Genomic DNA, 21358 nt, shown 5'->3' with positions numbered 1-21358 from the left:
GGCTGTCTCTCAATTTCTGTCTCTTATCTCTTTGTCTCTGTCTCTCTGTCTTCTCCCTCCCTCCATCATTTCCCTCTCTGTCTGTCTCCCTTTCTTTCTCCACATCATCTATTATCCCAACCTTTCTCTTCATATCCCGGCATTCACTACTTGTGAAGACAGTGTCTCTGGGCATCCTCTCTCACCCCAAGGAAGGCTCAGGTTAACATGGAGCTGCCACAAGGCATTAAGATTATCTAGGAGCATTTTCTTAGCTTCATTCTAGAGATGCTGATGTTCCTCACGAGAATCTTCATCAGTCTCTGAGGAGACAAGAGCCGAATCTGCGCACCGGCTCCCCTGACTTCTCCCTGGCCAGGAGAGTGTGAGCTTCTGGTGGCCATCGGCCTTACTCTGCCCCTGTCTCCTGCTCTCTCAGTGCTGCTGTTGTACCCCTTTCCCTCATTGGGTCTAGTTTACTTACTTCCAAGTGCAAAAGGCCAGGGAAAGGGGAAGAAGGAGAGATTTTTCTGCTTCCACTTCAGATCTTTACCCATATTATAAAGAAGAAGGGAGCTCAGGCAGCCCCTTCTCGAAAGGAATGGTGCCATCTCAAGGGGACAAAAGCTATTTTTACCATCCTTAGAAAAGGAAAGAGAAGCCTTGGAGCTAGGAGGTAGAACATTTATTCTTTCAGCACTTCTGTATCTAGATCTACTTACAAGGTGAAAATAACAGCAGGGATGGTTGTGGAGTCCAAATCTCCCACCTTCCCTTGTACTTTCCTTTGTCATCCATATCTTTGTGCAAATTGAAAGTTCATAAGCATCTTCAAATTTTTCTGCCAAATTTCTCACATACACACAAACATTGCCCTCCACCTAAGTCTTAGTTTATTTCCCCAGAGACCTCCCTAAGAGGGTAGGACAACAGGGCTTTGCTCCAGGGCAGAAAAATTCATAAGGTACAAAAATTGAAAATAATCACTTTACGATACTGTATAACTTTAAAATCTGCTACCTTTACTTTTTGACAATCCTCTCATTTCTTTAGCATCCATTGGCTCATTAGCAAGGATCATTTATCTAGGAAGATTTCCTCTCCTGGCTTTTCCTGGAGGCTGGTGAGGTAAAATTGTCCCTTCTCCCCATCCCTTCCTCCCTGATCTCCCCTGGCCAGTGACTTTCCATCATCAGCCTCTCAGTCATGTGTGCTTCCCATCCAGGATCAACGTTGGGAATCCCTCCCCATGGACTAGTTCTCCTGGCATCTCCCCTCTCACCCAATTTTGTCCTAAATACTTCTTGTGTTATTTCCAAGTCCCCCATTACAATAATTACTTAAGGGCTACTCGTCTTTTTTACCCTTTCATGTTGTTTGCCACGGGCAGCAAAATTGCTAGTCATAGCTCTGCTGTTGCCCCCTTATGGCATGGAATTAATCTGAGCTGTTCCCACCAATCAACATATTCCTGACAATGTCCAACTTGTTTCTCACCGTACCTTTATATTCCTCCTACACACGCAGGATCTCTCCCGTCTTGCCTTTAGGCTGCCCTCAATACCCTTTTATGCCTGTGTCACGAAGCCCGGTGCCTCCAGTGACCACCTAGCCACTTGCTCCCTTGTCTATCATCCACCATCCCCCGCACTCCGCCCGTCTCTGCTATCCCAGTGCCACCTCCCCATCCCGGGAATTGTTTCAGATTTTTACGGCTCTGAGCACTGCAATGTACCCATTCCCAGTGTCCCATTCCCTCAAAAAAGCACAATGATCCAGGCTAAGGTGTTAATGAAGGGTAATTATTTCCGTAGGATGAAGACTTGAGTCTCTTGGTTCTTTCTGCACCCAGGGACCTTTCTACAATGTCCCACTGCCTTTTTCCTTCCTTCCTTCATTTAAAAAAATATATATGAGCTTCTCCAAAGTCCCCTTGTGTGTTCACACGCACATATTTAACACGATGATGTCTGAGGTCCCTTTTCACTGCAACATTCTATGATGGGTCTGTGCATTAAGAAATTAAGAGCAGCACGATTTGTCATTTTAAAAACATTCATTTTCTAATATAGGAAAATATATATAATAAAAGCCGGCATTACACGGCACCTTCAGGTGATCAAAGTGCTGCATAAACATCAAATCAAATCGGAGTCGTAAAGCATCGACCCAGCAGCTGGCCTCCGGTGAGTGCTATTGAAATATTAGCAAGGATGGGTCTGGTCCTTACGCCAACCCTGGAGCGTCGGGGCTGGTGTTATCGTTCAATTTTGCATGTGAAGAAACTGAGGTTCAGAGAAGGTGAAGTGACTTGCTCTTGATCCAAGACTGGATTTGCACTCGGGACTTCCCGAGCCCGAGTCTGGTGCTGCCCCGTCGGCCACTTTGCTTCCATATGTTATCACTTCAGCTAGAACCCGATGAGCAGGAAAGCAGCCGGGAAAGGGCCTGGCCCCGAGACAGATTCAACCTTGAGCCAGGTCTCGGCTTGTGTGTCTTTGTTCTGCTTTTCTCACACACACCCCTTGTACCCTGCTTCTGAGAGGTATAGGTGTGCAGGTGTGTGTGTGCAGGTGTGTTGTACAGGGGTGTGTGTGTGCAGGTGTGTGTGCAGATGTGTGTGTGTGTGATGTGTATGTGCAGGTATACAGGTGTGTTTCTGTGCAGGTGTGTGTGCACATGTGGTGTGTGTGTGCGTGTAGTACGTGTGTAGGTATGCAGGTGTTTGTGTGCAGGTGTGTGTGTGCAGGTGTGTTGTACAGGGGTGTGTGTGTGTGCAGATGTGTTGTGCAGGTGTGTGTGTGTGTGATGTGTATGTGCAGGTATACAGGTGTGTTTCTGTGCAGGTGTGTGTGCACATGTGGTGTGTGTGTGCGTGTAGTACGTGTGTAGGTATGCAGGTGTTTGTGTGCAGGTGTGTGTGTGCAGGTGTATTGTACAGGGGTGTGTGTGTGTGCAGATGTGTTGTGCAGGTGTGTGTGTGTGTGATGTGTATGTGCAGGTATACAGGTGTGTTTCTGTGCAGGTGTGTGTGCACATGTGGTGTGTGTGTGCGTGTAGTACGTGTGTAGGTATGCAGATGTTTGTGTGTAGGTGTGTGTGTGCAGGTGTGTCTGTGGGAGTATGTGTGTGTGTGGGGGGGGGGGGGGGTGCACGCTGTGATCTTGGGTCTTTCCCAGGTTTCATTTACTCTGTTTGCCCAAATGAAATATTGTTCCTCCAGAGCCCCGGGTGAAAATCACTGACCTCGTTCAGGTTTCTTTGTGCCTCAGTTAAAGCCCCTCTGGGAGCAAACGTATCACAGGCGCCGGAGCTGCAGACGGCTCAGTTCTCGCAGGCGCCTCCTTTGCAGGGCAGTCCCACACCAGAGGCCAGTCTATCACGGTGGGGAAGTGGGGAACAGCCCGCGCCCACCGAGCGGGGAAAGAGCCGAGCAGAGCCCGGAGCTCTGGGGTGACAGACCAGCTGCTTCCCTATCCGGTGGTGCAGGGATCTCCCTGGGGTGGGGCCTCGGAGGACCGACCCTCCACCATGCTTCCCCCATGGGATTGGAAAAAAAATACCAATATCTAGACAGAGAGCCCGGGTTCGAACTCCAGCCCTCTCCTTATTGCCTTGTGAATGAAGGCAAAGACTCTTTACTGTAAAAAGGGGAGCATGGGACTTGATGGCCTCTTGGATCCTTCCCAGGTCCAGGTCCATGACCTCATGGTCCCGATAATCCAGAAGGCCCAGGGCAGCCAGAGCAGAACTGGCCAAGTGGGCGAGGGGAGAGATTCAGCTCTAACAGGATTCCAGAGCATCGAGAAATATCATTAGGATAGGTGGGCCTTGGAGCTGTACCTCAAGCAACTTTCAATGGGTCCAGCTCCTCACATGCTCCCCAGAATAAAAGGGTTGGGCTTCAATACTTAAAAATATATTTTTATTTATCTATTTATATAAATATATATTTATAAATATGTTTAAATATATTTATTTATAAATATATATTTTTAAAAATATATATGTATGTATTTTTAGAATAATTCTTCAAATTCCCAAAAGGACACAAAAGGTCTTGCAAAGGCTCAAAAGCTATAATAGTGACTGTGACCTCCTGAAGGTGATGCCATCAGAAGACCAACTCTGGTCAGATCTGCCCAACCAGTTGACTTTGAGTTAGGAGTGTGAGTCACCTGGGGCCTGGGTGAGCTGTTGGCAAAGGATCCTCACCTGAATAGCGGTCTCCCTCAAGTGGCCAAGTGACCGTACAGTGACCGTTTACTAAGAGGAGGAGGCCTTGAAATCTGCCTGGACCTGTGAAATCCAAAAGATGATGATTACATTGTTCCCCAGTCTCGGGCTGGCATCGGAGGTAACGCTGGGCAGGGATTGGAGTCAAGATCCCCTACACACACACACACACTCTCTCTCTCTCTCTCTCTCACCCCCACACATACACTCACGTACACACACATACACAATCGTACACATTCACACACACACACACACACGGTGGGAAGAGAGAAGTCTGTCAGAAAGAAGATGCCTTAGTAAGGCCCGGCATTCAGTGAACATTTCATTAATGTTGGGGGATTGATGATTTAAGGAGCCAGAAATAAGCCATCACTACCTGGCAGCCAACAGGCCAGTTACCACAAGGCAGGGGTAGAAATGTGACCAAGATCTAGATGTCCAAATGTTAGTGTTGTAGTGTCATAGGGCACAGAATGTTGGTCTGAAGACCTTTACTAGCTGTATGATTGAGCAAGTCACTTACTGCTGCCTGCCTCAGTTTCCTTATCTGTAAAATGAGGATAATAACAGCACCTAACTCCCAGGGTTGTTGGGAAGATCGAATGAAATGGTGTTTGTAAAACACTTGCTCACAATTTGTTAATTTTTTGAGCATAGTTCCAGATTGCTCTCCAGAATGGTTGGATGTATTCACAATTCCACCAACAATGTATCAGTGTCCCAGTTTTCCCACATCCCCTCCAATATTCATCATTATCTTTTCCTGTCATCCTAGCCAATCTGAGAGGTGTGCTGTCTTAATTTGCATTTCTCTGATCAATAGTGATCTGGAACATTCTTTCATATGGCTAGAAATAGTTTTAATTTCTTCATCTGAGAATTGTCTGTTCCTATCCTTTGACCATTTATCAATTGGAGAATGGCTTGAAATCTTATAAATTTGAGTTAATTCTCTATGCATTTTAGAAACGAGACCTTTATCAGAACCTTTGAATGTAAAATCTTCTCCCAGTTTACTGCTTCCCTTCTAATCTTGTCTGCATTAATTTTGTTTGTACTTTAACTATTAAATTATCAAAATTTTCTATTTTGTGATCAATAATGCTCTCCAGTTCTTCTTTGGTCACAAATTCCTTCCTCCTCCACCGGTCTGAGAGATAAACTATCCTATGTTCTTCTAATTTATTTACAATCTCGTTCTTTATGCCTAGATCATGAACCCATTTTGACCATATCTTGGTGTCAGGTGTGGGTTTCTGTCAAGTAGTTTCCAATTTCCCCAGCAGTTTTTGTCGAATAGTGAGTTCTTCTCCCAAAAGCTGAGTCTTGGGTTTGTCAGACACTGGGTTGCGGTAGTCATCGACTCTGTGAAGCACTTGCTGGGTGCCGGTCCCATCAGGAATACTGTGGTGGTGGTTGTCTATACTATTGCTACCCTTCCCTACCACCCCCGGAAGCCAGGGCCAGGAAAGGCAGGCTTGGTTTGGGATAAGGCGGCAGTGCGAGGAGCTGGCTGCCCACTCTCGGTGCACCTGAGGCAGGAAGTCCCCATTTTCCTCCACCTGCGCCCTCTTTGGGCTCCGCTTTAGCTGTGGACAGCTCCCGCTGCTGCCATCTCTTCCCCACCTGGGAACCAGCTGCGTTCCTGGGACAATTCTAAACCATGAGTAATAAATAATTTATAAAGTTATGTAAGAGATTTTGGCATTATTCCTTTTTTTACAGGAAAACAGTATCTCTTTTTGCTCTAGGCAATGTCTGGCTGTTAATGGCTCCCATTTGAAGGCCCTCCTCTCCTTTCCGATCAAAGTCGGTTACCTGGGTCATGAGTCAGGATGTTTATATTGACTCCCTGAGCCATTATCTGGTTTCCTTTTGTAAACAAGATGTTAGTCACATGCTTAGCGTGCTATAAACATCCAAGAAAAGAGCTAAGAAATCCATCCCGCCTCCTTGGTGACCTTGGCCTTGGGACCGCAGCCAGTGAAAGAGATCTCGCCAAGAGAATCGAAGCCCCGTCTTTTCTTTCTCCCTTTCGGGGGCAGAGGCCCCGGCTTTCCCTGCTCCTAGCCCTCGCCTTGCTGCCTCCCTCCGCCCAGGCAGTCCCATGCTTACAGTGCCATCCTCCCTGCTGTCATTTCTCTGACTCCCCACCCAGGAAACACCCTGAGACAGACCTTTCTGGGGTTGCTAATGGTCATCTCCCCAAAACAAATTCCACCCGTGGACATTCCCTAAATGCTCTGCTCTCATCTCGGTCCGTGTCGCCGTCTCCTCCCGCCCAGACTGGAAGCAGGGAGGGCGGGCTTCTCCCCGTTAGCTTTGCCTCGGCGTGCCCACCCCGAGCACGGCAGCTCAGGCAGCGCTTTCTGATTCTGGTCAGTCCAGCTGACTTGGAGTCAGGCCCCTCTGGGCTCCTCTGCCCCAGGTGGGTGGCTCTAGGGAAGGAGAGCCACGGCGTTCCGTGGCCGTGTCCGCGAAGGTCAGGGCGGTTTCTGGGGCAGAGCTCATGCCGGCCACTAGGCCGGAGAGCCCGGATTTTCCCCCACCGGGAGCTGGGCATCCCACGCTGAGGACCGTCAGTCCCAACAACGAGACGCGCAAGAGTCTCCATTGACAGCCTTCCTTGGCAAACGCGTGGCTTCCCTTCTGGCAAAGTGATTCAGCTTGAAAAAGCTCTTGACAAGTTCCAATGACACATAATTTCCTTTAATGAGTATTTCTGATGACTTAATTGGGTGGGGGTTCTTCCTAGGGATTCCTTGAGTACCCTCAGTGCCTTCCATGTGTCAGTGTGATATCTTACCAGAGGAAATTCGAGGAATACACTCTCTGAAGGAGACCAAACAAACAAACGGAGCACGTGCCCACATTCACGTTTCTACACATTTATTAAGTGCCTACTGCATGCCAGGCCCAGGGCTCTGTACTATGTGTATGAACATAAAAAGCCAAAGCTTGACCACGGGGGCTAAGAGTCTAAGAGAGCGGATGTGACGTGAGCAAAAGAAGGTATGGACTGAGGCAGGAGATGGGGGGAGGAGGGAAGAGCCCAGACAAGAGTATCAAAAAAATTCCAGGATCCCTGGAAGCCAGGGGCTCTGGGATAGCCTCTCAGCCTCAGTTTCCTCAACTGTAAAATGCAAATAATAATACAGAACCTCTCTCAAATGAAATAGTATGTATAAGCTCTTAGCACAGTACCCAGCATGTAGTAAATGCTGCATAAATGCTTATCCCCTTCCTTTTTATCTTGTCAATGTACATACATAGTGTTTCCCTAGTAGAACATAAATTATTTAAGAGCAGAGAGTTTTATTTTACTTGTTTTCTGTTTGGCCCCTCCCAGGCACTCCACAAATGCTTATTGGTTGATTAAGAGGGAGTAAGAGGACTTTTAATGTCCACAACAATCACAGCAAAAGCTCATATTTGCACAGCCTTTGGAGTTTATAAAATACTGGAGCACCCCTGGGAGATGCTGTTATTGTTCCCATTTTATAGATGAAGCGACTGAAGCAGAGAGGTTAGCAACTGCTCAGAGGTGTATGGACAACAAGGGCATGAGCAAGATTCGAATCCAGAGCTTCCTGGCTCCCAATCTGGGCCTCCAGCCATAATGTCACCTCAGTGCTTCAGAGCCTTTGGAAAACAACATGACAGAATCTGCCCCTGCCCCAGGTCGCTTGTGCCCGGGCTCCCCTCTGGACCAAATTCCCAGTGTTAAACCGAGGTGACGTCCTGTAAGCTGGGGACCCAGCCAAGGGGAAGAGACTGTGAAACTCAGGCACCCTGGCTCTATCCAGGGACCTTCGGAGGAAGCTCCCGGGCTCACCCAAGGTGGGGCCCCCACAGAGGCCCAGAAGTGGAGAGAAGCCATGAGGGATGGAGATCAGGGACCGGGCAGCGTGGGAGGAGGCGGGAACCCAAGAGTGGCGGTGACGGCTCAGCAGGAAGGGGCAGATGGCATCACGGGACAAGGGTGAGGGGCAAAGCGTGAGCTCGCTGCTCTGGGAGGAGACAGGCAGCTGAAAAACCTTAATTACACTCTCAAGTCTATAATATATAATAATCTGATATATAATAGAAGGACCAGGATTTGTCCTTTTATTGGCATTTTGGATCTGAGCTTAACTCACAGAATAGCAAAGTCACTTTATCCTCAAAACATCCCTTTGAAACTGAATAAATAAGTGGAAGAGCAGACACATACTTAGTGTATATTGGGCTCTGTGCTGTTGTGGGCATTAAACAGATGTCTATAATAGATGAAGAGCTCTGGAAGGAGGAAAGAGAGGGAGGGAAGAAAAAAGGAAGAAAGGAAGGAAGAAGGGAGGGAAGGAAGGAAGGAAGAAGGGAGGGAAGGAAGGAAGGAAGGGAGAGATGGAAGGAAGGAAGGAAGGAAGGAAGGAAGGAAGGAAGGAAGGAAGGAAGGAAGGAAGGAAGGAAGGAAGGAAAAGAGGAAAGGAAGGAATGAAGGAGGGAGAGAGGGAAGGAATGAAGGAGGGAGGGAGGGAAGGAAGGAAGGAGGGAAGGGAGGAGGGAAGATGAAGGGAGGGAGGAAGGGAAAGGGAAGAAAAGGGAAAAGGAAAAGGGAAAGGGAAGGAAAGGAGAGGAGGAGGAGAAGAAAGCCTGATCCCAAGTCTTTGTTCCCATTGCTAGCTCCAATTTCCACATGGAGGAAAAAACACTAGAAAAATTAAAGTAGCACACAGGAGAACGGTGGCAGGATCCCATATCTCAATAGCGGATCAGATTGAACAAGATGAAATCCCACAGTAATGAAAAGTCCCGCATTTGGGTTCAAGGAACCCACTGATAAATATTAGAAAAGGAAAGCAAGTCTTGACCAAAATTTGTATTGTATTGCAATGTTAAAAAGCTCTGGGGGCTTGGGTGGACGTGAGATCCAGACGCTACTCTTGGGGACAAAATAAAAAGATGCGGGCTAGAACGTGGCGGGTTAGATCTGATTGACTGGACGAAGCAGGACCAGTTACTGATGGTTGACCTTGGAAGGGGATCTCTATCAGCGTGCCCCGGGCATCCGTGAGTGGCCGGACACTTTTAAGATTTTTAACAAGGATTTAGATAAAAAGGTATCTCTGACAAGCTTATCCGAGCTGCCAGTGGCAGAAAGCCAAGCCAGACGGATCACCGACACTCCGAGTGACAGTGAGAATTCACTGGGATCTTGATGGGCAGGAACAGCCAAAAGATAAAAAGTAATAAGGATAAGGGTGAAGTCTCACACTTTGAGGTTAAAAGATCAAGTCTCAATTCCAAGTTTTGCCTCTCCCTACCGCCACCTCCCTGCCATCCCTACAATGACCACTTGTCACTCAGTTGGGAACCCGATGGAGTTCTAGAGCCTGGCAACCGGGATCCAGGTCACCGGGCAGAGCCGCAGTGCCCATCCCTGGGTCCTCGTCCCGCCCAGAGATGCACCAGCTCAGCTTTGCCATCTCTTCCAGCTGGCAGTGCCCAGAGAGCGCTGATACAAGGCTGCCTCCTGACAGGCTTCTGAGCATACGGTGGGAAGAGATGAAGGAAGAAGATGCGGTCTCCCCTTCCAGGGAACCCCTTCTCACAGAAGGGAGACAGTCCCTACCTCCAGAGAGCTTCTGGGTCAGAGAGAAGGTATTTTTCCAAGTCCCTCTGCATAGATCCTCCTCCCTTACAGTTTTCAATTGATCCTTTTGGATGCAGATGGAAGAGATAGCTCATGTTAGGAGGAAACCCAGTCCCTCCCCAAATAGTAAAACAAACATATCAAAACTTCCTCTGGGTTCAGAGATCTTTGAGCCATGTCACATTTCACATTTGTGTCTCAGGTTTTCCAAACCCATCTGACTTTTGTTTCAGCATGTGTCAGACCAGAACCAAAATGTAACATATATATATTATATTATCTCCTTCAGTCCTCTTGACTTATGGCAGATCATCAAATTATCTAGGAACCTCAAGTCCATCGATGCCGTTTGTCTTCACAGGGTTGTTATTGTGTTGATTATTCTGGTTCTGCTCACTTCACTCTGCCTCCGTTCAGACAAGTTTTCCCAGGTTTCTCTGAAACAGATCCACTCTTTAAGTGGATCTTATAGCACAATAATTAATTCCATTACTTTCCTATACCATAATTTGTTCAGCCATTTCCCAACTGATAGTTACATCAGCTTATAGTTTTTGTGTCCATAAGAAACTATTGTAGTTTTATACATGTAGTTTTTTTTTTTAATTTCTTTGGGGTATAAGATTATTAGTGGTGGGGTTTGGGGGCTTCTTCTGAGTGAGTGAGTTCTGAGAGTGAGCTGAATGTTCAGTGATGACAATAACAAACATCTGGATACTCTGGGAAAACCTTGGAAGGAGGAAAGGCAGCTACTGAGGAATAGAGGCAATGGGAGAGTCTCAAACCAAGACACTGGATTGGAGTCTAAGAACTTGGGAAATCATCTGCTCTCTCTGAACCTTAGCTCCTCTTCTATAAAAAGAGAGGGTTGGACTTTACCTTTAAGATCCCTTCTGGGTGTAGGGTTATGATCGAGCCCTTCTCCTGGCCTTGAGTGACAGACAGTGTGAGAGGAAAGGCAGAGAGCCTCAGAGATGGTTCCAGGCGAGTTTTGGGTCTTCAGAAAAATCTCATGAAACGGAGCAAAAAATCATCCAAATGACAGTGAGCAAAACCAGTGTGTAGTTACTGTTTCTAGCTTTAGTGCAAGATGCTCTTTTTTCTCATGCTCAGTGTGAACAAATAAGGAAGGTTTCCTGAGCTTGCTGCACTTTTACATGGTTCTGAAGGAGGAGCTCCTGAGCCTTGGAGAGAATGGACAGAGCCACCCAAGTACGGGCTGATTTGGAGGTAGACAATGCAAAGGGCACAGATGGCAAATAATCCTTGGTAAACTCAAAGGTCTGCTCTACACTTCTTGTGTTTTCTTTCTTTGGGAGGAAATCTGAAGAGTATTAGCATTGCCTGCTGACACCAAACAGCCAGATTTCATTATGTAGTAGTCTCCATGACTCTTCAACATAAGAGTTCCCCATGCCGTGGCACAAATGGACACTCGGGGGTTGTATGACTGGGACAGGAGGGCTCGGGGAAAAGCTGACCAAGATTTAGTGATGGCAAGACTCCTTCTTGCTCACCTGTGGAAATGATTCAGCAGCCAACACTGTGTCCTGTCTTTTCCCATTCTTTCCTTGGCCATTAACCCAAAATGGCTTAGGGGTTTTCTACATCTATCATTCTTGGGCTTATATTTAGAAAGTCAGGGACCTTTATTGATTATTGATCAGTTTTATTGACATTATTAATGACAATATTCTTATCATTATTGATTCAGGAATAATTGAATTGCAGAAGTAAGCCAAGGTTAGGATTTTGTGTCTTTCATGATCTGGAGGGCTTGGACTCCAACCTGGTAGAAAGTGTCATAGATTGGAAGTCAAAGGACCTGGAGTCAAATCCCATCCTTGCTACTCCTTACATGACTCCAGACAAATCACTTAACCTTTCTGGGCCTCAGTTTCCATTTCTGTAAAGAGAAGGTTTTCTCTTCTCTGAGATCCCTTTTCATTCTAAAGCCACAATTCCCTGAAAAACAAGCTTGCTCGTACTCCTCTTCCCTGTGGCTTTTCAGCTATGATTGAGGAGGCAAGAACTGACCTGACCATACATGGCCATGTAGCTGCACTCATGCAAGTGACTGCATGAAAATCTTGTCGATTTTCTCATTTATTTAAATGCTAATGGTCGTTTGTTTGTTCAGCGTGACCTATAGTTTGGGAAAAATCTGTTTCCTCACACAGAATATTTAAGGTTATTGTGACCTGATCTGGAACAAACAAATGTCCTGTTTTTCTTCCGTGACATTTTAGTATTTAATGGTTTCTTAAAAAGGCAGAATCCCAGAATAGAGAATGGGGAGGGTCATAATCTAGAGTGTGGTTTAAAAAGGACCAACGGGGCAAACCTTGACGTGAGTTCTGGACAGTGCTAATTTCCGTGTCTGAAATTATAAATTCACTCATTCTTAGGCTGTGATAACATGATTAGTTCCAATCAGTCAATCAACAAGCATTTATTAAAGTGCCATCAGCGTCCGGGCCTGAAAATCTCAGGAAGAAGGCGGCACCTCCTTGGGAGAATTACCCTGATCTTGCCCATCCTCAAGGTAAAGTCTTCCTGGAGTGATTCCAAACGATCCCAGTGGTCCCCATCAATTATATCACGTGTGCTCGTGTAAACTCTGACTTTCAAGGTCTTGGGTCCACCATGTGCAAAGATGGAGCTGCTGAGCCTGGGTCGGGAGGATGAGCATGGAGATGAGGAGTGTAAGGAGGAAGAAGGGGGTAGTGAGAAGCCTTCTATCTGCTCTTAGAGTGAGGGAGTGTGCTTCAAAGCTCCTGGGCAGCTTGAGAGGCATGGGCTAGCCCAAGACCCCAAATCTCAGTTAGATCATCGTAGTAACCTTTGTTCCCACAACTGCCCAGGAGCACGTGAGGGTGGGAGACACTGGCCACGTGGCTAATCAATGGCAGAGCTTTGTCCTGATACAGGTCCGGGGGCTTTCCACTGGACTTTCTTATCAAGACTTCTCAGCGGCCCTTCTTTGTCCGGAAGCTTGTTAAGCAGTGAACACGTCCAGGGAGGGAATCATGGCCCGGGAGTCAGGAGGACCGAGTTAGAATTCTGCCTCTGACGCTCACTGACTGGGCAAGTTCCTGACTCTTGTCTTTCTCTCACCTCTCCCTTTGCGGGGGACAAGAGGAAGGCTCAGAGAGGGGAGCCACTTGCTCAGTCTGGGGACGCAGCAAGCACAAGGACTCTGACTTCCCACACAGCGGGTACAGTATGACGGGCATCCATAGGAGCCTTCGCAGAGAAATGCTAAGGGAGATAATTTGAGGAGGGCAGTTCCAGTCCCTGGGGAATCAAGAAAGGCAGCTCACGAGTCAGCGTGCCGGAGGGATGCTGTGAGAGGGCAGAGCCCTATGATGGGCACTTATGCGCTCTGTGAGGGATCGGGGGACAACTTCCTGACACCGGTCACTGCTGGACTAGACACGGCTGGAGACCGATCCCTGGGCCTGTGGCTAACAACGGACGCCCAGATTGCAGAATGGGGTGTTGAGGAAATACTCAGGAGGGGCCGGGATGATTCCTGTTGGGTGGCAGAGAGCGATTGGTCATAACATGGCTCTGAGCACGCGACCAAGGTATGGATCACTGCGGGTGTGACCTGACATGGATCCATGGAGAGCTTGATGTCAATTCTAGGTTCTCATAGACCCCTCCCGAGAGGTCGGGGATTGGCCCCCCAACTGGACGACATCCTCGCAGGGAACGACCGAGCAGTGAGGAAGCGGGTGCCCCAGCTGGCCTCTGTCAACTTGAGGCACGCACTGGCTGTTCCCCAAAAATGGCATCAGCATCTAGAGGGCAGTGAGAGGGGAGAGGGGGAGCCCTCTGATTATCACACTTCTGAGACTCCGTTCTTCTGCAAAGGATGGACCCAGTGCCAGAGCATCTGTATGTGTGTGTGTGTTTGTATGTGAGAGAGAGAAAAAGAAAAAGAGAGAGACAGACAGAGACAGACAAAGAGACAGAGACAGAGAAAGAGAGAGACAGAGAGACCGAGACAAAAAGACACCAAGAGAAAGACAGAGAGAGACAAGCAGATAGAATCTGTCTCAGCTGTTTGGGCAACCATGTCATCATTTGGGTGATCTGCAGTCAAAAAGGTTGGATTTAAAAATCCCTTGTCGTGCAGACAGGTGAAAGATAGACCCGGCCTCTCCCTGGGCTCTGGGCCTCCCAGGGAGACTGAGGGAGAGCTGTCCAGAACGGCTCGGAGGCGGCTGACCCACGGCGTACCGGTGACGCCCAAGTGAGAGCAGGTTCAGGTCCTTTCTCGGAGTCAGTTTCTCGGAAGCCGGGGAGCGAAGTCTTAGCTGCTGAGGGCAGACTTCGGCCCATATGTTACGTGTTGTTCTGTCCCATCATGTTGCTGGTCTGAAAAAGAAAATGTTTTGACAGACTGTCACGGAAACCTGTTCTTCATGCAAACATCTTGAGGAGAGCTATTATTCTTGGTCGACAGCTTTGCTGGGGAATTATTCAAGGGTAGAGTTATGGTAAAAGTGCCATTTTGTTAGGAGGAGCCAGACACAGAGGGATCTGTTAATAGGGAAACTGAGGGACAGCCCCCAGTCACTCACCTGTGGGGGGCTCTGGGAACGACCTGGATGGAGCATCCTAGAGCCATCGCCCAAATTGGCCTTTGTAGAGCAGCCTGAGATTTGTAAAGCTCTTTGGGTCCTCATAAGAGCCATTTTGCAGATGAGGAAACTGAGGAAACTGAAGCAATGATCAAAACATAGAGGGAAAAGCTCCAAGATCTCAGGTGAAGAAGCCCTGCTCGAGGGGCCTGTGGGCAGCTCGGGGCAGAGCCCATCTCCCTTTCATGTCCAGCATCCGGCGTGGCACAGAGGGAGTGCCCGGTGCTGGGTTAGTCTTTCATTCATCCAGGCAAAGGGAACAGACTGCAAGGGAATGAAGGAGAAGGTGGGATGAACTCTAGCGTGATGGAACAAGGATCCTGGGAAGGCACAATTAGACTAAATGCAATTACTCAGTCACTAGTTACAAAGGTGATGACAAGAGAATAAAGAACCTGGGCCTTCGTGATCAATAAGAATTCATTTTTCTTTGTGAGGAAATTTTCAGGGAGAAAAAAATTTTCTTTTATTAAAAAAGAAGCCATTTCTACGAATGTGTGTCTATATATAATTTCACATACATACATGAGTGTATTTATATGGTCGAGCGTGTTTTATGTTTGTTTTGTGTCTCATTATCCTTCTATTTTGCTCTTTCTTCCTTCCTTCCCTCCTTCGCTTCCTCGCTTTTCTTTTTCTTCCCTCCCTCTTTCATTCATTCATTCATTCTTTTTTCTCCCTTTTTCCTTTCTCCCTTCTCTTTCATTCATTCTTTTTCTCTCCCTTTCTCCTTATTGATTTATCAATAAAATTTAAGAGAATGAATTCTTCTGCTTAAGTAATCATTTCCCACATAAAATAATGTTCCACGCAGAACTTCCTCCAGACTTTGCCCTCTATAATTGACAAAATATGATGCTATGTGACCTTAGAAGACCTAGGGGTCTCTTCCAGTTGAAGCATGTTGAATTTCATCCCAGACGAAGTAGATCTAAGTGGTAAATTCTATAAAAATTAACCTGAGTGAACTTCACCCTGATTGAAAGGAAATTAAGTGGAAGATCAGTGAGAAGGTTAATGAAAATTGAATTGGAAGGTTAGCACATCGATGCTGCTATTGAATGAATAAATAAAATGTATTCGTTACATCGTCTACTAATAAGAATTCACATTTATCAAGTGTTTTAAAGTTTGCAAAGCACTTTGCTTATGTTATTTCATCATCTCCCCAAAATAACCCTGGGAGGTAGGCTCTATGTTCACCCCTATTTTACAGATGGGGAACTTGAGACTGGGAGGGGTTATTAAGCACCTGCTATTTGCCAGGAACTTTATAAAGATCATCTCATTGGATCCTCAAAAGACCGGAGGTGGGAGCTGTTGTGATTCTCATTTTGCAGTTGAGGAAACTGAGGCAGAAAGTTGGGACCTGCTAGGAAGTATCTGGGGTTGGATGTGAACGCAGGTCCTAGCTCCAATCCCCTTCTTCGTGGCCAGTGTATGCTGTGAGGGACAGGAGGATTAGCTTTATCTGACCTGGTTCTAGAGGGAAAAGCTGGGAGCAGCGGGGAAGTGGCTTGGAGGGGGGTTTCAGCTCATTGTCAGGAAAGCCTCCCCAAGACCAGAGCTGTCTGAGGCGGAACGGACTGTTTGGGGAGGCCCTGGGGGGATTGTGGACTGGGAGCTTGTCAGTTAGTGCTTTCCTGGTGTTTGGAGGTAATCGGGGGACAGGAGTAAGGGAGAGCGGAGAGACCAGCTGAGTTCCCAGCCTTCCCTGGGGCAGAACCATTGGTCCTCAAGTTTTTAAATGCTCAAGTTCAGCCAATATTGGGGCTAATATTGGGGTCCCCGGTGCCTGTATGGAGTCTCTCTCCATAAGCTGGATTTGGGTCAGGCTACTTGTCTCCACTTCTCTTTCTACTATTCTCCCTAAACTTCATTTCCAACATGGTTCTGGCTGCTAAAAATGTAAAGTCTATGCAGACTCTCCAGAAATGGACAATTTCTCGCTAAAATGACGCCTTTTTTGCTTCTGCATTTCCACCTAATCTCTATGTGTATACAATTAGCCGCATCAACATCCAACTAATGTGTTTCTCCCAAGTGAGACCTCTCTCCTCCCCTCCTCCCACCCCAAATCTCCCCACAGATGCTTGGAAAGTTTCCTTTCATCCCTTCTTTGAGATTCAAAGCCACTGGGAGCCCATTTCCACGTTTCCAGCTAATCTCAGCACTCCGAATGCAAGCTAACGACTTGTTTTTTAAACAAATTCAGCAAAGCTTCAGATTTCTCCGGGCTTGGGGAGCCCTGGAGTCGAATGCTTTCATTTGGAGTGGAAACATACTGAATGGTTTCAAGGCAACTCTGAGGAAGGATGAGGATGCGAGATGGTGGGAAGCGGCCGTGCAGCCAGATGGGAAACGCTCAGGAGATGTTCTCACCGCCGCTTTATCGAGTTCCCCTTCTCTTCCCCAAATCTTAGAAATGGGAACTTGGGCTCTCTGCGCTTGTATAAAAACCAGTTGACTTGGTTTTCTTTACCATCTCATAAAGGGATTCTGGGCAAGCAAAAATGTGCGGCTGTGAGCGGAGCCCGCGGAAGGTGTCGACACGAACAAATGCTTGGGAGACGCAGATCTCTAAATTGTGATTCTCTCGTGATTTCATTTTTGGGGAAAGAACATAATGACCACAACAACTGGGCCTGGCTCCAGCATCCTCCTTTCCTGCTGCCGGGACTACTGGTCACTCAGTGATGGCCCATGGCACACATGTGGGAGAAAGAGTCCTGGGGGCCGCCTTGCCTTTGGGACCCTCGGAATGGTGGTCGGGGGGGAGTGGGCGGGCAGAGTCTCAGCAGGGCACCTGGCTGGGGTCGGACTCTGGATGGAGGGGCAGTTGTCCAAGGACCCCTCCATCTGACACCTGAAGTTTCTTTTAGCCACTGATCAGGTCTGTCCCCTCCCTGAAACAATTCTCATTGAAGAGATAAAAGAGTTCACTTCCCTTCAGCTCTACGTGTCTAACCTGCACGCCCTGGTGGAGAGTCCAGCGTAAACGTCCCCAAGTAGCTGCTGCCACGGTCCCATGGCTAAGGGCTGTCGGGGTTCGCTCAGCGGCTCCCGGGAAGCCCCCCAGAGTCCAGTGTAAATGTCCCTAAGTAGCTGCTGCCACGGTCCTGTGGCTAAGGGCTGTCAGGGTTTGCTCGGCGGCTCCCAGGAAGCCCCCCAGAGTCCAGTGTAAATGTCCCTAAGTAGCTGCTGCCACGGTCCCGTGGCTAAGGGCTGTCGGGGTTCACTCGGCGGCTCCCAGGAAGCCCCCCAGAGTCCAGTGTAAATGTCCCTAAGTAGCTGCTGCCACGGTCCCGTGGCTAAGGGCTGTCGGGGTTCACTCGGTGGCTCCTGGGAAGCCCCAGAGTCCAGTATAAACGTCCCTAAGTAGCTGCTGACACGGTCCCGTGGCTAAGGGCTGTCGGGGTTCGCTCGGCGGCTCCCAGGAAGCCCCCCAGAGTCCAGTGTAAATGTCCCTAAGTAGCTGCTGCCACGGTCCCTTGGCTAAGGGCTGTCGGGGTTCGCTCGGCGGCTCCCAGGAAGCCCCCCAGAGTCCAGTGTTTCTGTGCATTTGTGTCTGGAAGGGCTGGGGGAGGGGGAGGGAGGGGCCGAGGGCCCCGGGAGTTCTAGCGTTCCATTCTTTCTGTGTGTGATGTCACTGATGTTACTTGTTTGGGATCCATGCTGAGTTAACCTCATTGGCCTTTTCCCCAGGAATTGATGCGCTTACACTTGGTGGGTCATTATGCTGCTGCATCTGTGCAGTGTTAAGGTCAGTGTGCTTTTCTGATTCTAAGAAACCATCCATGTCATTCCATTATAAGCCGACGACTCACTGCCATCCATAATGGAATGTGCCATCGGCCCCCGCATCCGGGCCCCGGGTCCGAGGGCAGCCCCTGCCATCGGGCATCCATCCGGTCACCCTCCCCCATCGTGATCTGGCTGCATGCTGAGCCCCCTCCCCACGCCATGCAGGAGGCCGCTCGCTCTCCCAACTCACTTCTGTCCAGTTCAAGCCCACGAGTGTTTGTTAAGCACGAGTGACTCTGGGGACCCAAAGATGGAGGACGCAGGCCCCGCCCCCCAGGCAGCTCCAGTCCAGGCAGGATTCCCGGGAGGAAGGGCCCAGGGCTACAGACAAGGGCAGGGGACAGGTCCTGAGGCTGAGGGGAAACAGAGCAGGAGCCTCATCTGGCCAAGGAGAGGGAGTGCCCCCTGGTCCCCACGATGGTCGCCACTGAAGCTCCAGTAGAGCTGTTTACTGGGCTGGGCCATCTCCCAGGTCTCCTTCTGACCCAGGACCGAGGTTCAGGGGGCCCCCTCCGCTCTCTTGGGCTCGAGCATCCCTAAGGCCTTTCCTCAGGCCCCCCAAGCAGACACCGTGCCCACTAACTCGGACCCGAGTGCCATGACAGACGTCGACTAACGAGGCCGGGGCTCGGAGCCTGGTAGGGTTAGGTCCTGGCAGGGTCGCTCAGCTGCAGGTTCCCACTAACTCAGGATAGTGGGTGAAAAAAGAGAAGGAATCTTCTTGGGCCAAGGAATAAGGTAGCAAAGGGCAGAGGTGGGAAAGTACAGAGGATTTTGTGGAGACCAAAAGCAGTAGAGTCCAGATGAAGCAGAAAATGTATAAACATGACACGGTGGGCAGAGGTCCTGGGCTTGGAGTCAGAAACCCTTGACTTCCGGTCCTGCCCCATCACTTCCTGTTAGGCCCCGGTGGGCTTCGGACCCTCATCTGTGACATGAGAGAGTCTAGACCCAGAGGCCTCTAAGGCTCCTCCCATTACTCACTATAATCGACTTTCTAAGGATGGAAAAGTAGGGTGCTACCCGAATATCAAAGGCTTTGAGTGCCAGGTATCACTAGAGCGAGCTAAATGGGGCAACGAGGTGCAGCAGAAAGGAAAAAGCAAATCAAGTGTTACAAAGTACCTACTATGTGCCAGGCACCATGCTAAACACTAAGGATATATAGAAAGGTTTTTTAAGTCCCCCCTCAAGGGGCTCATGTAGGAAAAATATAGATATAGACATAGATATAGATGCACAGGACAAATTGGAAGGAATCTCAAAGGAAAGGCACTAGCATGAAAGAGAATCTGAGTTTTTGGTCACATAGTGATGGTTTCTCTAGGTCTCAGTTTCTTTTCTATAAAATAAGGGGATTGGACTAGATAACCCCTAAATTCCCTTTCAGCTGTAAATCCGTGATCCTTTGAACCCATCAAAAAACAAAAAATCTTGGTCAGAAGAGTGACAGCAGCGTGTCTATAAGGAAGAAAAGTCTACCAGAGATATAGATTGAAAGAGGAAGCGTGTAGAAGTGAGAAATTAGAATATATTTAGTAATAAAGAGATTATAAAATAATAGAAGGTCAGAATCAGAAGGGAGTTCAGAGATTATATGTTCCAGCCCATGTCTGAACAGGAATCCTCCCTACGGATAGCACTGTTGACTATATCCCTTTTGGAGAGGAAACCCTCCCTTACTTTGATTACACTAACCAAAGACTTTTCCATCTATTGAGTCCAATCTTCCTTCTCCATAATTTCTATTTCCAAATGGATTTGCAACTGGTCTGTTGGTTTGATGAATTTTCATGTTATTTCACATTCTAGTCAAATGTCAACTGTCTATATTGAAGGAAGCAATCAAACCTTCATTTATGGTGCCATGATGATTCTTTCCATCCAGTACTATACTGCAAGATTTCAGACATGGGAGAAGAGCCCACACGAAGTGTTGTCTGGCACACAATGGGTGCTTAATAAATAGTATTGACTGTAGAATAGAAACAAGGATATGGTGGGTAAGATGTTGTGGAGGCAGAATGGTTAGGCTTTGGTAACTGATTAAATAATGTCAGCCAACACTCTCTGAATGTGGGGCAGAATGAATGGTGACACCAGTGGCAGATGTTGAGAAGTAGTACATGTTGTGAGCTGTGCTCACAGAAGCCCAGGGCTATGCCTTAGTGATTGCCTTCCACATTATCCAGGCACTAGCTAACGTGGACTCCTTTTTGATTAAATGAAGACACCCCCCCAATCAAGATTTTGAGAAAGTCACACCCAGCCATGTGAGACCCTTGTCTATTGCCAAAGTCCAGGGTGGTCTGGGGACATATATTGCCTTTTTATACCTATATAAAAGGCAGTCAGAGAATTCAAACTCTAGGAAAATAGCCATTTTTACAATTTTTTTCAGAAATAAATTAAAATTTCCAAATAATGTCACATTTTTCTAGGACTTTGGGGCGTCCAGAGCACTTTTCTTAAGGATAGTTGGGTGGTGCAATGCCTAATACTGATATTTTATACATTGAGAAACAGAGGCTCAGAGGAATTCTTAGGCAGTCAGACCATGTCTACAAAGCTGGACTTGAACACAGATCTCTAGATTTTAAGTCCAATATTTTTGTCAACATTCCACAACATCTTTTTCAACCAGAACATTATCTTAATCAGTTCCAGCTTCCATCTTTTTTACTTCAATGCTAAATATGAAGAATAATTTTCCAAAATGCCCAATGGATTCAATTTACATTTAACTAGCTAAGAGACAACACTGCCAGGCCCCTTCCTTTATGTAACCAAGATCAATTCTCAAGTACTTCAGTAGATCCATTTTATGCTCTTAAAAGCATTAATCTTCCTATACATTTTCCTCCATTTGAATCTTTGAATACTGATGGGTGTGCTCTATAGGTTGTTTTTACGATAGTATATCACAGTCTGGATGAGATCTACTCTTCCACTTGGTTTTTCCAATATGGATGATAAGAGTAAACTCTGATGGATGCCATTCTGGAAGACACAGCATGTTCCAGGGATCGAAGCAGTAGTCTCAGTGACATCG

At 47.7% G+C, this 21358-nt stretch overlaps 1 protein-coding gene across 1 annotated transcript in view; it reads left to right on the top strand.

Annotated features, from left to right (window-relative positions):
- Nucleotides 1-21358, top strand: part of HECW1 (HECT, C2 and WW domain containing E3 ubiquitin protein ligase 1) — a 183928-nt gene that overhangs the window by 12449 nt on the left and 150121 nt on the right. The window contains 1 exon segment of the mRNA XM_051978484.1: nucleotides 18208-18265. Within this exon segment, the coding sequence (XP_051834444.1) occupies nucleotides 18239-18265 (27 nt within the window). The 5' untranslated portion in view covers nucleotides 18208-18238.

Source organism: Antechinus flavipes, chromosome 1 (genome assembly GCF_016432865.1).
Source record: "Antechinus flavipes isolate AdamAnt ecotype Samford, QLD, Australia chromosome 1, AdamAnt_v2, whole genome shotgun sequence".
In the NCBI taxonomy this organism is placed as follows: Eukaryota; Metazoa; Chordata; class Mammalia; order Dasyuromorphia; family Dasyuridae; genus Antechinus; species Antechinus flavipes.
Note: the sequence above shows the minus strand (reverse complement) of the source record. Positions and strands in the feature narration are given on the sequence as shown.